Raw genomic sequence first — 17,919 nt, forward strand, 5'->3', positions numbered from 1 at the left:
ATAAACGGTTAACTCAGCTTATTAGGCTGGGGTATTCTTTGTCCCAAGCCTCCGAGGATTCTGCAGTATTGTTTACATATTGTTAATGCTTGCTTTTTCAGAGTTTATTTCAGTATTTCTTGCACTGAGTTGCACTTTGCACCTTGTAGGTATATTTACTTTTTTGTCTTGTTCTTAATAGTTGCATTTATGTTTTAATAGTTGTGTGTATGTTATTTATATAATTCAGACTTGGAGAGTCATTGATACTGGAGTCAAATTCCTTGTATCCATGCATACTTGGCCAATAAATTTGTATATATATATATATATATATATATATATATATATATATATATATATATATATATATCATTAACACCTGTGTGGTGTGGAATGTCTCATCTACACACATCCTTGTATTCTAGAGCATTTCCAGAAAAATAACCCTAAGAAATATAAGATAAATGTATTTTTTTATGAACAACAAAATCTACTAAAACTGCACAAATAGCAATTTTTATCAGTAAGGAGTATTCTTTACAGTGATAATAGTTCATTAATACTCTTTCCATAAATATATTACAATGTACACAAACCCAGAATTATATTTTTTGGTAAACATTCACAAATAAATTGCCATATTTGGCAAACTGTACAACCTAGACATATATTATTAGAACAATTTTGTTCTCCAGGCATAAGCTTTTACATGACTGAGTGTATGTTTATTAAGGTATTTACAGAAATATGAAAATATATGCCTAATTATATAATTAACGATATCAGTAGCACTGATTATCTCTCAAGATGTACAAATTGCAGTTCAAATATCAAGGAACGTTTTCTTCAACAACAGTCTAAGGTTTTACCTGATGTCATGTGATAGTTTATAAGTCATTTGTTTTTTTGAAATATTAAGTACATAATGGAAATATTGCTTGATTTCATAATTTCTAGCAAACAACTAGCAATATCTCAAGTATACGATGATGTAAATGGACAATCACAATTAACTTTCTTGTATCCCACCATGGCATTTCATACTGAACCAGTTTATAGCATAAAGGCCAGTCAGTTATAAAAATATGAACATAAATATGAAAAAATTAATATAATAAGTAGCAAACAGTGTTTTTATTTCTCTACTGCAGGACATACCAAATTAACAGTATTAGTGCCATTTTGTTAATTGTTCTTTGTCCTTTTTAATAGTGCCAATTAGTTAAATAGCTACACCCAAAATAGAATAGGATGCCTTAAGGAGCTGTGTGTGTTAACTGGATGGATACAAAAACGGTGTTATAGGTGTGAATGAGATACACACCCACACATTGGATAAATGGACTGGTTTCTGGACCATTTTCAAACATTTTCTAAGTCTTGAGAACAAGTTTAAAAGAGATATACACTTACATGGTCTTACTGTGGCCAATCAGCTAAGTGGTGTATGGGTGGAAACCAAAACACCTGAACCCTGAAGCTGTGAGGAAGACTTCTGATCACTGAGCCATCATGATGTAGACATGTATTGGAGAGGTGTGGCTAATTCTACTGTTGTTTTAGTGCTCAGAGATATTTGAGAGGGCATTAAGTTACTGTTACTGGTTTTAATACACAACTACAATTGGAGAGTTCAGTAATTGTGAGTCAGCATTAAAATTACTATAGGGATAGTGAATATTAAGTACTACACTTGAAGCCAGTTGGACCGATATTCTTATTCCGCTGGCACTTGGCACTGGTCAGTATAATGTACTACAAAGGTAGAGGTTAACTCTTTGCTAGCTAGATGCATGTTGCAACATACTGCTGTGGTAACAGAACTTCTCTTAGTTATTAAGTGCAGCAATAGAACTGTGGGTTTCCATTTAAGATTGAGAAGGGAATTAAAAATGATTGGATTGTTTTTTTCTTTATGTTTTTGGTGGGGAGTTGGTATGAAGGGAAAAGGCTAGAAAGAGAAACTAGACTACCATACATGCACCAGCTAGACTTCTTCCAGGAAAACCACCCAGTCAGTTGTCCTTCTATGACATACTGTACATACTGTGATTGAATAATCTCAATGTAGAATATGGCTTTCTATGGGTAGTCTTCAGATCTGCAGCCCAAGCACATTGTTTACTGTGCAGCATACCTCTCAACTGTCCAGATTTTCACCTCATATTTTCAGTCTGTGCATCATAACATTTGTAGTTTTCTGGCTTTCTGGAAAATCTCTGAGGACTGAGGTCAGTAAATAATTACAAACATTTGAGTTTCAGACTTCATATCCTTCACAAAAATGCACACTAACACAAATCATGTTATTTCAGTAAAGTTCTATGTTTATAAGTGCAATATTTAAAATCTGTCCCTAATTTTGGGGCTTGGTTCATAGGTGTGTACTAGGCTAATGGCCCTGGAGAGTGTTAGGTTGGACCCTAATATTCTCCAGAGTGCTTAGGAATGTGGAGTGTGAGTCTTGCAATATGGTTGGGGACCTATAGCAGGCTACAACTTGAGGATGTTGCTACCTCTAGTCGGGGTAAGAACGAGCTGGCCCAGGGTATTGGAATTAATGAAATCCAGGAAACATTGGGCAAGTGTATTCGTACATGAGTAGTTTTCCAAGTTAATGGAGGTTTAGTTGAAGTCACCTAGTATGAGAGTGTTAGGTTGGACCCTAATATTCTTCGTGGTGCTTGGGAATGTGGAGTGTGAGTCTTGCGATATGGTTGGGGACCTATAGCAGGCTACAACTTGAATTGCTGTCTTGCCCAGTGTTAGCCGCACCTGAAGTATCTCTGATGCGTTATGTTGGGCTACCAGTCTGGAGGTGTGCGCATACTTTATGAATATGGAAGCACCATCACCTTTGGAGCTTCGGTAGAAGTTCTGGGGCCGAAAGGTGTGGAAAGATTTGTAGCCTGGTAGTGTAGAGGTGCTTACTGCTCCCTTGAACAAGGTCTCTGTTACAACACAAATGTCGATGTTCTCCATTTTAAGGAGAGCTTCGAACAAGTGCATTTTGAGATTTAGACTTCTAGCGTTGAGCAGCATGACCCTGAGATTGCATTGGTTTGTAGTTGTTATGATGGTAATTTGGTCTTTGAAACACCGCCTAAAAAATGCACTATAGGGGTGGCAAAAGCCATAACTCTGTGCTGCACAAAACTTCATTTAATAGTATCATGACTATACCCTCCTCTATTATCTCATCACCTTTATCTTCCTTGAGCCTTGTCTCCTCCTTTCTATCTTTGGGCTGCTCAATTTCTTTATCTTATCCTCCTATGTCCTAGATTTTGAACAAGTACTTATTATAACAAATATTCTTACATAAAACTTGAGAATCTATGTATGCTGATGATATTACTACATATTCCTCCCTGTATTTTTAAAAAGTGTATTTGTGTACAACCAGTGTAACTGTTATTTTTAATCAAAAATGTTTGTAAATGATGTAACTGATATCGAGTGTGTGAATAATAGAACTATTGCTCATGAATGAAACTAGCTGAAACTGATAAAACAATGTGAATGATGTCCTCGATATCTGTATAATGGAGCTTTTCTTCTTGTGCCTCCACAGAAAAAGGGCACTGCTCATTTGGACTTTCCTGGTAAAAAATGACAATAAATACATTTATACCAACTCTGAGAAGATTACCATACCTCAAAGAAAAGAGCATATTCTGAGAAATGGTGTAAATAAAACAAAACAGAAGGTAGCAAGCCAAAGTAATCCAAAAGCGTTCCTTTACTTTAACGCAATTTATTAATCAAAACAAGTAGCGTTTTCGCTTCAGAAAAATACTGAAGCTTCCTCAGAAGTACAATAAAAATTCATTGGCACCAACAGTTTAAATCGCCAAAGGAAGCGTGTCAAATGACATCACTTCCTTAAAGAATTGCCACACGTTAGACATCGAACCATATAAGAACTAAAAACACATAAATACCAAGTAAAATCATACTTCATAGTTAAAATAAAAAGTTGACTAATGAATTAGTCATTTAACCCAATGACTTCACAATCTGTTCATTTAATTTAATCTATACAAAATTAATATTAATATCTAATATATACAAAAACGACACAAAGTAGAGCCTTACCTACTCACAATAATAATGAATTGAACTATAAGCTATTAGAAAATATAAAAGTAAAAAAAGAGTATTTAATCATATGAATGCATTTGTTAAAATATTAAAATACAAATTAATAATTAATTTATAGTTAACTAAACAGATGTCTGTTGTTATTGTTTGACTAACCTATCTCATATAACTCCTAAGTTTCAAAACTACAGAAATGTTGCAATTCTCATTTAAGCCTGGGACGTTGAAAGCGTCCAATTTTAACTGCCACTCAAGCTCTCATCTTTCTAACAAAAGGGATAGAGGACCACCCCTAAAACTAGGGATACATGGTCAATCCCCATAAATTGAAAATTGTGGCCAGGGTTATTAAAAATGTGTTTGGCCAACGCGTTCTCAATTTTTTGGTTTCTAATGGCATAAACATGTTGGTAAATCCTTTCTCGGAATTTTCGGTCCGTCTTCCCTATGTAGAAAGCATTACAACATTGGCAAAGGGCGACATAAACCACAGATCTGGTTTCACAGTTGATCTTGTGCAGTATATCATATTTATGGTTCTTGACCTTAAACGTTTGACCTGTTTTAATAGTGTGACACCAGTTACAGGCTCCATACAAAAATGACCCTTTTTGTCTAACAAATGAAATTAGATTTCCATTATTTTGTACCAATTCTTTAAGGTTGTTTCCCCTTCTATAAATCACCCTTGGCTGAGGTCCCAGTTTCCCAAGGAGAAAGGAATCACAACTGATGAAGTGCCAGTTTTTGCAAATGGTAGCCCAAATTTCTTTGGATTCCATACTAAATGTTGTAATAAAACTGGTTGAAAACTTTGGTTGTGCAATAGGACGATCATTGCCTGACAGGTCCACCTTTTCAATAATGTCAGGGAGGCAAACATCAGGGGCGAGAACTTTAAATGGGGTCATTTTAAACTCAAGTAAAGGTTTGAAAAAACCTGTAGATCTTTTGAAGTCAATCTCATCATTGATCGAATCAACTAACGACATGGGGTAACCTCTATTAATAAAAAGCCCTTTCAGAAAATCACATTCTTTCTGGAAGGCGGTGTATGTGTTACACATACGGGCCACCCTAACCAGTTGGCCTTTTACTATAGCTCGTTTCTGTTTATACGGGTGGAAACTGGAAAAGTGGAGAAGAGAATTGCAAAAGGTAGGCTTCCTAAATACTGATGAGACTAACTTCCCTCCCTCTAAATTCTTGGCCAAACTAACATCGAGGTAATCAATATGGTCTACTGCAAATTGGTGAGTAAATCTTAAAAAAGTAGTAGTCGAGTTCATATGCTCCACCAATTTTTGGGCAAGGAGGGCATCACCCCTAAGAAGGATGAAAATGTCATCAAGGAATCGGGTATACATAATGATGTGTTGATTGAATTCCAAAACTTCCAAGATGAACTTCTTCTCCCAGTATGCCATAAATATATTGGCAACACTGGCCCCACAGGGTGACCCCATGGCTACACCCTGTTTCTGAAGGTAGATTTGTTTATCAAAGGTGAAAAAATTAGAGCTAAGCACAATGTCCAAAAGTTCTATAGCAACATCAGTATTATTCTGTGTAGCATTAATCTCCTTTAAAAACAAACCAACCCATTCAATGGCTTCTAAGTGGGGGATGGAAGTATAAAGATCTACAACATCAATAGTTAAAAAGTTGTTAAGTTTGTCAAATTTAATGTTACCTATGTTCCTCAAAAATGACCAAGAGTCCTTGCAGACCGTAGGAATGGCCTTGATGTATTTAGCCAAGATTTTATCAACCAGTCGGGCACAAGGGTGAGTCATGGAAGATCTACCATCCACAAGAGCTCTCATGGGTGGATTCTGTAAGTTCTTGTGGATCTTGGGGATCCCAAACATGACTGGCGTTTTTGGGAATGAGATGTCAATGAAATTATATGTTTCAAGATTGATTTTACCGGCCAGGAACATGTCCCTCTAAGGCTCTACTTTGTGTTGTTTTTGTATATATTAGATATCAATATTAATTTTGTATAGATTGAATTAAATGAACAGATTGTGAAGTTATAGGGTTAAATGACTAATTCATTAGTCAACTTTTTATTTTAACTATGAAGTATGATTTTACTTGGTATTTATGTGTTTTTAGTTCTTATATGGTTCGATGTCTAATGTGTGGCAATTCTTTAAGGAAGTGATGTCATTTGACACGCTTCCTTTGGCGATTTAAACTGTTGGTGCCAATGAATTTTTATTGTACTTCTGAGGAAGCTTCAGTATTTTTCTGAAGCAAAAACGCTACTTGTTTTGATTAATAAATTGCGTTAAAGTAAAGGAATGCTTTTGGATTACTTTGGCTTGCTACCTTCTGTTTTGTTTTGTTTACACCAGTTTTCCATTTTTTTGCATCAGTCTGTTCAGTGTATTATGGCCACAGAGGGTTTTGGCAGCCCGGGTACTCCGAATATTTTTGGAACTGACAATCTTGACTCAGCTCCGAATAGAACCGACATCGGTGCTCTTTTAACGTCTCTCTCGCAAAGGATGGACTCTTTGCATTCTTGTCTAGATGTCATCGAACTTAAGGACACCAACAGAGTTGGGCTTTACAACCCCCAACTGGGACGGATTCTCCGTCCCCTTAATGGCCCTGGTCAATCATCTACTAATATTAGCACAGAAGATGTCTCCATCCCAATTGGACAGCATGTTCTCACTAATGCTATTAATAGTGACAACATTGACCATAATGGTGGCAACAACCCAGAGCTTATTGGCGTTCCTCGGATTGCGGACTGGATTGGTAATTTGGATCCTTTCGTTTTCAGTCAAAGTTTGTCTGAGGATCGACCGGCTTCGGGGCAAGTAGAGCCTTCGATTAATACGGACACTATCAACAATAAATTGAAGCAACTTGATATCAAGTTGCTCAAATTAAAGAAACTGCAACTCGAGGTAGCTTACTTTCAGCAATGCCTAAAGGAAAAAATCATTCCTAAAGGCTTGCGGAGTCAATTTTCTCCTTCTGGGTTGATACTTGATACTACTTTTCACTCCGACCTGATGGCCCTATTCCAACGACAGGGGTCTGAACTCATTGAACTGTTGGTTAAGCACTACATTATATGCATTGACACCTTGACCGCTGATATCAATAACCTTGATGCAACTATTAAGGTGGACATTGATTTTCTAAGATACAAATACGATTATAATCGTATTTTTCACAGTATTGATTCATTGATGGTCAAATTAAAACAGAACAAAAATAAGAAATTGGGGAGGGACAGATCTGCTTTTCAGTATCTGAATGCTTACCATAAACTGCAAAAGCCCCTCCCACGAGAAGGTTTCACTGCTGCAGCCACAAATTGTTTTCAGGAGAATAACGGCATTCTTGATTCTTCTAATCCAACTAGTTTTGAGGAAGACAGAGGTGACAACTTTGATACCGGCTTAAGACGTAGTAATAGGATTAAAGCTAATATCTCTAATCCACATAGGAACTTTAACAATAAGATCTTTAATAATAATGCAGGTAACAATGATTTTTTAGGTCAACAACCTCAACGGACTTACAAGAACAGAACCCGGATGAACTAATATCTTTCCATCCTGATTTCGAAGTTTCGAGTTTAGACCGTATGGAAGTAGGAGTGGATATTGTGCCTACCTCTCCCTGTATACAAACCAACAGTAAAGGGGACTTTAAAATTTACAATTTTTCCCACGTCCATTTGGAACCAGAACTCATTGAAATGTTAGCTTTGGGAAATACTTTCATTCCTGGTCGGCATTTCAATTTAACACAAGCTATTATTGACTTGAAATGTTTCGTCCGTAAACTTAATCTAGATTTGTTGTTCAGTGACGATGGTAGAGAAGGGGGTTTTGACGTAAGGTTGTCTTGTACATTTAACCCCCCACTCCACCTCGGTCTTCAAACTTTTGAAAAGGTTTGTGACGTCGATTTTAGACATATAGGAACTTCCATCTGCCCTAATCTGATCCCACCCAAATTTAACACAAGCAGAGATCAAATGCTAGCATTGAAGAATCTTCGACAGTCACCTGTCAGGATCATCAAGCCAGACAAGGGTGGTGGTTTAGTTGTTTTAGACAATATAGCCTACACAGAAAAAATGTTGTCAGTTCTTGATTCTCCTGCCTATAGTTTATCTTCTCTAAATGAGATGAATGGTTCATATAGGAGGATTAGAGGCTACTTTAGGGACATGTTCCTGGTCGGTAAAATCAATCTTAAAACATATAATTTCATTGACATCTCATTCCCAAAAATGCCAGTCATGTTTGGGATCCCCAAGATCCACAAGAACTTACAGAATCCACCCATGAGAGCTCTTGTGGACGGTAGATCTTCCATGACTCACCCTTGTGCCCGACTGGTTGATAAAATCTTGGCTAAATACATCAAGGCCATTCCTACGGTCTGCAAGGACTCTTGGTCATTTTTGAGGAACATAGGTAACATTAAATTTGACAAACTTAACAACTTTTTTTAACTATTGATGTTGTAGATCTTTATACTTCCATCCCCCACTTAGAAGCCATTGAATGGGTTGGTTTGTTTTTAAAGGAGATTAATGCTACACAGAATGATGTTGATGTTGCTATAGAACTTTTGGACATTGTGCTTAGCTCTAATTTTTTCACCTTTGATAAACAAATCTACCTTCAGAAACAGGGTGTAGCCATGGGGTCACCCTGTGGGGCCAGTGTTGCCAATATATTTATGGCATACTGGGAGAAGAAGTTCATCTTGGAAGTTTTGGAATTCAATCAACACATCATTATGTATACCCGATTCCTTGATGACATTTTCATCCTTCTTAGGGGTGATGCCCTCCTTGCCCAAAAATTGGTGGAGCATATGAACTCGACTACTACTTTTTTAAGATTTACTCACCAATTTGCAGTAGACCATATTGATTACCTCGATGTTAGTTTGGCCAAGGATTTAGAGGGAGGGAAGTTAGTCTCATCAGTATTTAGGAAGCCTACATTTTGCAATTCTCTTCTCCACTTTTCCAGTTTCCACCCGTATAAACAGAAACGAGCTATAGTAAAAGGCCAACTGGTTAGGGAGGTCCGTATGTGTAACACATACACTGCCTTCCAGAAAGAATGTGATTTTCTGAAAGGGCTTTTTATTAATAGAGGTTACCCCGTGTCCTTAGTTGATTTGATCATTGATGAGATTGACTTAAAAGATCTACAGGTTTTTTCAAACCTTTACTTGAGTTTAAAATGACCCCATTTGAAGTTGTCGCCCCTGATGTTTGCCTCCCTGACATTATTGAAAAGGTGGACCTGTCAGGCAATGATCGTCCTATTGCACAACCAAAGTTTTCAACCAGTTTTATTACAACATTTAGTATGGAATCCAAAGAAATTTGGGCTACCATTTGCAAAAACTGGCACTTCATCAGTTGTGATTCCTTTCTCCTTGGGAAAATGGGACCTCGGCCAAGGGTGATTTATAGAAGGGGAAACAACCTTAAAGAATTGGTACAAAATAATGGAAATCTAATTTCATTTGTTAGACAAAAAGGGTCATTTTTGTATGGAGCCTGTAACTGGTGTCACACTATTAAAACAGGTCAAATGTTTAAGGTCAAGAACCATAAATATGACATACTGCACAAGATCAACTGTGAAACCAGATCTGTGGTTTATGTCGCGCTTTGCCAATGTTGTAATGCTTTCTACATAGGGAAAACGGAGCGAAAATTCCGAGAAAGGATTTACCAACATGTTTATGCCATTAGAAACCAAAAAATTGAGAACGCGTTGGCCAGACACATTGTTAATAACCCTGGCCACAATTTTCAATTTATGGGGATTGACCATGTACCCCCTAGTTTTAGGGGTGGTCCTCTATCCCTTTTGTTAGAAAGACGAGAGCTTGAGTGGCAGTTAAAATTGGACGCTTTCAACGTCCCAGGCTTAAATGAGAATTGCAACATTTCTGTAGTTTTGAAACTTAGGAGTTATATGAGATGGGTTAGTCAAACAATAACAACAGACATCTGTTTAGTTAACTATAAATTAATTATTAATTTGTATTTTAATATTTTAACATATGCATTCATATGATTAAATACTCTTTTTTTACTTTTATATTTTCTAATAGCTTATAGTTCAGGTCATTATTATTGTGAGTAGGTAAGGCTCTACTTTGTGTTGTTTTTGTATATATTAGATATTAATATTAATTTTGTATAGATTGAATTAAATGAACAGATTGTGAAGTTATAGGGTTAAATGACTAATTCATTAGTCAACTTTTTATTTTAACTATGAAGTATGATTTTACTTGGTATTTATGTGTTTTTAGTTCTTATATGGTTCGATGTCTAACGTGTGGCAATTCTTTAAGGAAGTGATGTCATTTGACACGCTTCCTTTGGCGATTTAAACTGTTGGTGCCAATGAATTTTTATTGTACTTCTGAGGAAGCTTCAGTATTTTTCTGAAGCGAAAATGCTACTTGTTTTGATTAATAAATTGCATTAAAGTAAAGGAATGCTTTTGGATTACTTTGGCTTGCTACCTTTTGTTTTGTTTTGTTTACACCAGTTTTCCGTTTTTTTGCATCAGTATATTCTGAGAAATGTCAGTCTTGGATTTAGTGTACAAAAGTCCAGATTTTCTGCCATTTGTTCTTCATGTTTTGGAACTTGGTACTCTGAGTCCCAATATTTCAAAGGGTTACCCAATAAAGACAGGCACTTTGATCTTGAGGTAATTTACTTAGATATTAGAATAAGAAATATGCAGAGGGTAAATGGAATTTAATTACAGAGCCTTTGAGGATGTTTATAGAAGGTATCAGTTACTTTTTATTTTAAGACAAATACTACCTGATGTGTGACATTTAAACTGTATGCCTTTGCTTGGAGATAAAGCCAGTCTAAATCACTTAAACCTGTTTTTAGTGCTGCTGAACCTGGCCAGAAATGCGGTAAGGATAATTTAAAATAAAGGAAAATACACAATGTGGACATTGTATAAGGTGTGTGTAACCTAAGTTACTCATACAGTTACAAAATCATTAATATTTGTTGTCATTCTAAGAATATACTGTTACTTGGTAAGGAGCTAAGTATTTCTGTCTGTATTTTAGGATGAATTTGGAGCTGGACTGACCAATGAAGAAATTGAAAATGAGGTGGATGTTTTCATGTTTGGGGGCCATGATACTACAGCCAGTGGCATCTCTTGGCTACTCTATAATTTGGCAAAGCACCCTGAATACCAACTCAGATGTAGGCAGGAGATTGAGGAGGTCCTGCAAGGGAGAAATGAAGTTGAGTGGTGAGTTTTCTCAGCAGTTAAGCCAAATATTTTGTTGTACTGAATATATTTGTAGTAGTGCACTACAGAAATTGTTTTAAGGCTCTGAAAGAAAACAAGTGTTTCTGACAGCTGCAGAATTTTTAACCCTGAAAGGTTCATACATTTTTTCTGGATGAAGGGAGAAGGGTTCAGCAATTGCTCGAGAACCAGTAAATTGTGAATGATGTATACTGAATACAAACATTACCGGCAAAAACGTCTGTGTTCTCCTGAACCTTATTGTTTCTTAGGCATAGGTTTCAACTCTGAGAAAAATTAAAAAAACAATGCAGACGTACCACCATAGACATGATAAAATCTGTGATTTAATAAAACTCTTAAAAGACAAAACAAACTAAGAGAATGTAGGATAAGCACTTTCAGTAAAACCTTCTTCAGATCCTTTATTCACTCCCATCAAGAGAAAACTTGTAAACAGTGTTCAACCAATCATGCTGTTCAGGGGTGGTTCCTCTTCCATGGCTAATGGAGACAGGTCCCTCTGATGGTAGTCCTCCAAAATTGCAAGTAGTTTCTACTTTTTATGTTTATGCTCCGTTCTTTCAGAATGGGTTTAGAGGTACCATTCCATTAAGCCCCGGTGGTTTATCTGCTCTCAATTCCATAGTCCACTTGGTCTCTTCCACCTCTGTAATGTTTCTCATGTCACCTCCCATTGGGCTTTCTTTCAGCTTCATTAGAGCCATAAATTTGAAACTGTGATTTTTTTCCACCCTAATATGCCGATACAGGGTATTTGTAGCTACTTGATTTCTTGTGTCTGATAGATGGTGTAAAATCCATTCCTTAAAAGCCCTATTTGTTTGATCTACATAGTAGGAAGAGCATGCTTCGCAGATGGCTAAATATAGAATGTTCTTAGTGGTACATGTGGCATAACCTTGAAAGGAATAACTATTCTTCGTGACTGGGTGTTCAAATATATTATGTGTCCGTATAAAAGGGCAGGCTTTGCAAAAACCACATTTCCAGGTACCTTTACACTGGCTCCGTGTACTATATCTGCTAATTTTTTATTTTTTATTTTTTTTTAACTCTGGGAAGAATGGTGAAAGAATGCTTATCAGGGTATTGGTGGGAGGATTCCTATCCATTGCCATTGGAAAACTGAGGTATTGCCTGTGCTTCTGCTTGGTGGACTGGATGAAGTTTTTGCCTTCTAAATGTAGGTTCACCTGGTCTGTGTATTCCCCCAGGAGCAGGTGTCATTCTCAACTAGCTGAGTTTGTTTCCACTCTGATCCTCTGTTTCTGCAAGGGTTTAAGGTGGGAAAAATGCATCTCTAGCTCCTGTTTGGGGTTTGCATTCTGGGATGTTTGCCCACATACCTACATTTGATTGGTTTGGTTCCTTGACTACCTAGCCAGGTTATAGACAGTGGCACCTTGAATCATCCATTCATGGTTCAGGGGTAGCCAGGGGCAAAGGCTTCTTCTGCTATGGCTTCACTCTCAACTCATTTGGCTTGGTTAGCTCAATTCAAAGAAGAACTGCAGGATGAGCCTGCACCAAGGTTTGCATCCCAGAAGTGACAGTTTGTGTGTTTATTTGGTTCTTCATGTGATTTTTGTGTCATGGGTATAGGATTTCAGCTAAGTTAAGTTAGATATATTGCCTGGGCTGGTATAGGCCTCTCTCTGTTGTGTACTACCTCTGAGCATAGACTCCACCCAGTTTAATTTCCTATTCATGCTGATCATGAGCTCATTCTCTCATGAGTTTTGTTATGACCGGGGTTTGGGGCGATTCAAGCTTACCACCTCAGTTAATTACATTCCAGAGTCAGGCATAGGGAAATCTTTGTTTTCATAATATGCAGATCTTAAGAGTCCTGGAGCACTTCTGGTTCATTTAAAGTCACAGCATGTCCATTAACTAGATTACATTGTGTGTAGCCCCTTTCCTGTACATAGGTCCAGAACAGGTCCATGGGATGTGCCTGCTATGTTCATTGATTATCTCTGCTTTGCAGCTAGTGGAGGCATCGTTGCTCTCCTGCTATAAAATGCAGAACATCTGATGCCTGCTATTGTTATTCATAATTTGGAGTGAGGTCTTTTCTTCTTATCCCATAGATGACTTCTCTTTCATTATAATGAGGGCCTAGTATTCCCAGGACTGGTTGGACACCCCTGCACAACTAATTGGCAGGGTTATCTGAGGGGCTAAATGATGGGTAGGATAGTATTTTCTTCGAACACTTTGGGACTTAAGGCTATCACTTGCAATTCTCACCTGTGCAGACGTTTTGCCTCCTGATATGAGAGTCTGAAGCTAGCATGGACATTTTCCCTGTGTTTGGAGCCAGCAAAAAATTTGTCTTCACCACGGAAGCTGACACATTGGCACAACCCTGCCTGGCTAGGACTTTCACCCCTAGAAGTTTGCATTCATTAGTAGCCTTGCTGTGTTCATTCCAACCTTGGGAATTACATGGCAGCCCTTTGACAGAAAAGGACTGTTCTGGTATGGACATCAAGGGTCTGATTCCCTGAATAACTTTATGTGAATCAGTAAACAAGCTCTATCAAAGTAGTGTGCTAACTTAATTGCCTTTGGTGCAATGGTAGGTGCATTTTACAAGACAGTTTTTAGGGTACATTTATCTAGTGCAGAATTAATGTCAGCAGCTCTCATTAGAAATATTCCTATACAGGATGTTTTGAGAAATGCCAAATGAATAACTGCACACACATCTACTAGGAATTGCAACCAGAAAGCACACTGTACCGCAGGTAGATTTCCCAGGTAGACAACCCTCCTAGGAGAGAGAGAAGATCCCACCATACAGCATTGCTATACAGCCTAGAAGCTTTTGCCAGTCTCTGCAGCTGGCTATTGGTCTCCCGTAAACTCATGGTTTATTGCTTTCTGTTGTCTGGTGTGGTGGACTTGGCTTTCTTTTTTGTTTTCCTTGGACTTATCACCTGGAGCTGAGCAGTGGAGGCTGCCTTTTTTTTCCTCTGCTGCTGTGAAATTTCAGTAAAGGTATCTAATATCCTGGTAAGTTTAATTTGAGTAGGAATCCTACATTGCAAAATATAAATACAAAGTCAGCAAACCTGCCCTATTCTGCCAAATGAGTTAAAGCTCCTCTCAGATTAGTCTGATAAGGTCAGCTGCTCTCCTGTGACTTAAGTAAATGATGATAATTCAAGGGCTTGGTGAAGTTAAAAGGAATGGACTTACATACTTCTTGGCCTCCCAAGTTGAAGTTTCCCTCATAAGGCTGAATGAAGCTGCAATCTGCTGCTTCATATCCACCATTTTGGTTAAATGAGAAAGTTCCCCATTACTATTTGTCACATCTGAGTGCCACCAAAGGAGCTTATTCCCCATTCTCAGTTCTCAGTGATCTCAAACTAGTAAGTCCAAGACACAACTGGGTTGCCTTATTTAAGCATTTCAGATCTGCATGCAAGGCTAGCATACATGACCATGTAGTGCATTGATATAGCATCCTATTGCCTTATGAAATGTGCTTCCCCAACAAAGCTGCTGATATGTGGGCCCATGTTGGAGGATCTTCCTCCGCATCAAACAGGACATGTGCACAAACACACACAGGTCTACTTCTAATCCTCGAAAGACCACGCACCCGAAACAGAATTTACTGAGACAGTAACACCAAACCTTGAATACACTGAACATTTACACTAGAGAATGTTTTAACATGGAATGTATTCACTTGGCCAACATGAGGAAATTTGCCCTTTCCCCAGTGTACTGTGATCCCGAAGTTGGTATATTTAGTTAAGGGGGTGTGGGGGGCATAGCCCCCACCTGGGTGGATTTGACATATTGTGGTGTTTCTATATTGAATATTGGCCAAGTCCATACATTCCCTGTTAAAAAATTTGGTAGTGTAATCATTCGGTATATTTACAGTTTGGTGTTGTCATCTCAGTCACATGTATGAGTGTATATATACGTGAGTGTGTGTGTGTGTGTGTGTGTGTGTGTGTGTGTGTGTGTGTGTGTGTGTGTGTGTGTGTGTATGTGTGTGTGTGTATGCAAATATTTTGCGCCTAATCCTCAATAGGTTGCTGGAGTGTATAATGTCTGTGGTAGAATTCTGTTTTCTCCAATCCCAAATGAATTGTCTGTCTAGTCCATGAATGTTTCTCAGCTGTATATTGTTATGCATGATTGAGACATTATGTAGAATGTACGAGAGTTTGAAATACACCTTGACTCAGTGTTTATTCTGCTTGGCAGGGATAAATGCAATTTTCTATAGGACTAAAGTATTCTATGGAGTTTTAAGTTAATTTTCTACTGGAGTTTTAAGTTCATTTCATACTACACCAGCTGAAGAGGAGAGGACTTATTACTCTAAATATGTTGCTTTTTACATCGTTGTTTAAACCCAGCTTTATGCTTTTGATCAGTTACGTCTTGAGAGGTGTGCAAACTACATGAATTTTGGAAATAGCAGGAGCATATCAGTCTCGCGTCCTTCAGATGGAATTTAATGGCTCTATTCCAAAGAGAAAAAATATGGGGAACAGTAGGCATCCCTGCCTCTTTCCCTTAAGCAATGAAGTGAAGGGTGAAATGGTGGAATTTGTAAACATAAAAGTGAAAGGATAATTATATAATTCTAAAATACCCTTAATTAGTGAGGAAGAAAGACCAAAGTGCTGCAGTACTGAGTAGAGATAAGACCATTTTATGTAATCAGAAAGTTTTTTTAAAGTCAATGAAAAAGGTTATTAGAGTATGGGAGAGCCTCTGGGCCTAAATGTATGTGAGTAATCTGCAAGAAATCCAAGATGGAACTGTCTTTGACACAACTAGTCTGGGATTCATGAATTAACTTTAGCAGTCAAGGTTGCAGTGTCCTGAAAATACGTTTAGCATGGATCTTTGCATATGTGTTAAATAAAGAAATCAGATGATAACTTTCTACTTTAAGAAGATTTTTAACTGGCTTGATCAAAATATATTCTTGATTCTGGGAAACAGAGAGACAGAAAGTGTGTGTGTGTGTGTCTGTGTGAGTCTGTGTGTGTGTGCCCCAGTTCTAAAGGATTCCCAAGGGAGAGGCAGTATCCTTAAACAAGGTCTTCCATACACCAGCGTAAAGGCAGACAAGGTCTGGGTCTTAACCATTGCAACAGAGTGCAGTCACTGCTTTATCTCAACCAGGGTACTATATTTAGTTAGCTCACCAAAACAAATGGACTCTGACATGACCAAGTCTCCAAAGTATAACGTTTTATTGAAGGCATGTGCCTTCAGTAAAAGGTTATACTTTGGAGACCTGGCCATCTCAGAGTCCTTTTGTTTTGGTGGATTTATCCTTTGGCTGTTTGTTGTATTTGGACCTTTCACCTGGATAAGATGGTACTTGTGTTTCTTCTACTTTGGTTAGCTCACCTTATTCTTCTAAGTGTATAGAAGTGATTTAAGTAGCAGTAGTAAGGGGAGGAGTAGTACAGGATCATAGGTTTTTATGAAGCATCTGGGCAAAGAAGACCATTGAGAAGCTTAACCACATCACCCAATACTGGTGGGAGACTCACAGTGTCCCCCATTAAGTACACTTTCTCCACATACCTATGGTAAAAATTTGCACTCATACAGTCATTCAGTTTGGCTTTAAAGATTGCTAGGGCAGTACTGTATGTAATAGGTAAGGGCAGTGTATTCCAGAAGTGGGGTACATGTTTAGTTAGGTATCAGTCATGATGGTTAGTGTTGTTGATGACGTAGTATGGGTTTAAGTTTCTAGAATGGGTTATTGCTGTACCACTGGTTATAGTTAGGTAAATGAATGAGTAGCATTACAAGCAAACTATATATTTATCTTTCAGTTTTCCCACTATATTGCAGTTGGCATTCCATGATTTCAGCTTTGTTAAGAAAAGACCTGTACTTCTCTCCTCATTTACACACTCCAGGAAGGAGGTCCTGAGTACCCATGCTTGAATGATGTTCCTGCAGACTTTTTTTTAACTTACTATCTGCTAGAACTGTATTTAGTAGCAGAAGCAAGTTGTCAAGTTTATTCTCCAATGACTGCTGGTGCTGCTAGAGTATCGTCAGACCGAACACACTGTCTTCAGCACTTGCCTGTCCCATTGAAATAATCATGGATTTTACCAGAGCTGTGCAATTCCTGTACAGACAACAGATTGGGTTGCAGAGGTCAGAGAGGAATTGTTAACATACAAAGTGGTAAAAATTATTACATAATGGGACATGCATTTTTTTTATTTTGCCCTGAGAGTTCAGAATTTGCAAGTCGACAGTTGCATACTGTTCCTGGTAATTTTCAACCCTGTCTGTCTGTTTTCCTGAAAGGAGACGCAGAACTTCCTTAACCTGACATCAGTGGTCACTGTAGATCCCTTACACTTGTCTGTATATTCAGCCTATATCACTTGTACTTGTGTATATATTCAGGCTACATCCGCTGTACTTGTCTATATATTCATCTGTGTCGCTTGTACTTGTTTATATATTCAGCCTAAAT

The 17,919-nt window shown here is 37.8% G+C and overlaps 1 protein-coding gene across 1 annotated transcript in view; it reads left to right on the forward strand.

Annotated features, from left to right (window-relative positions):
* Positions 1–17,919, forward strand: part of LOC122810728 (cytochrome P450 4F3-like) — a 3,229,861-nt gene that overhangs the window by 2,501,342 nt on the left and 710,600 nt on the right. The window contains exon 9 of the mRNA XM_044082292.1: positions 11,206–11,396. Coding sequence (XP_043938227.1) covers positions 11,206–11,396 — 191 coding nt within the window. The remainder of the gene's footprint in view (positions 1–11,205; positions 11,397–17,919) is intronic.

This window comes from Protopterus annectens, chromosome 9.part0 (assembly GCF_019279795.1).
Source record: "Protopterus annectens isolate FY-2018-M chromosome 9.part0, PAN1.0, whole genome shotgun sequence".
NCBI lineage: Eukaryota > Metazoa > Chordata > Ceratodontiformes > Protopteridae > Protopterus > Protopterus annectens.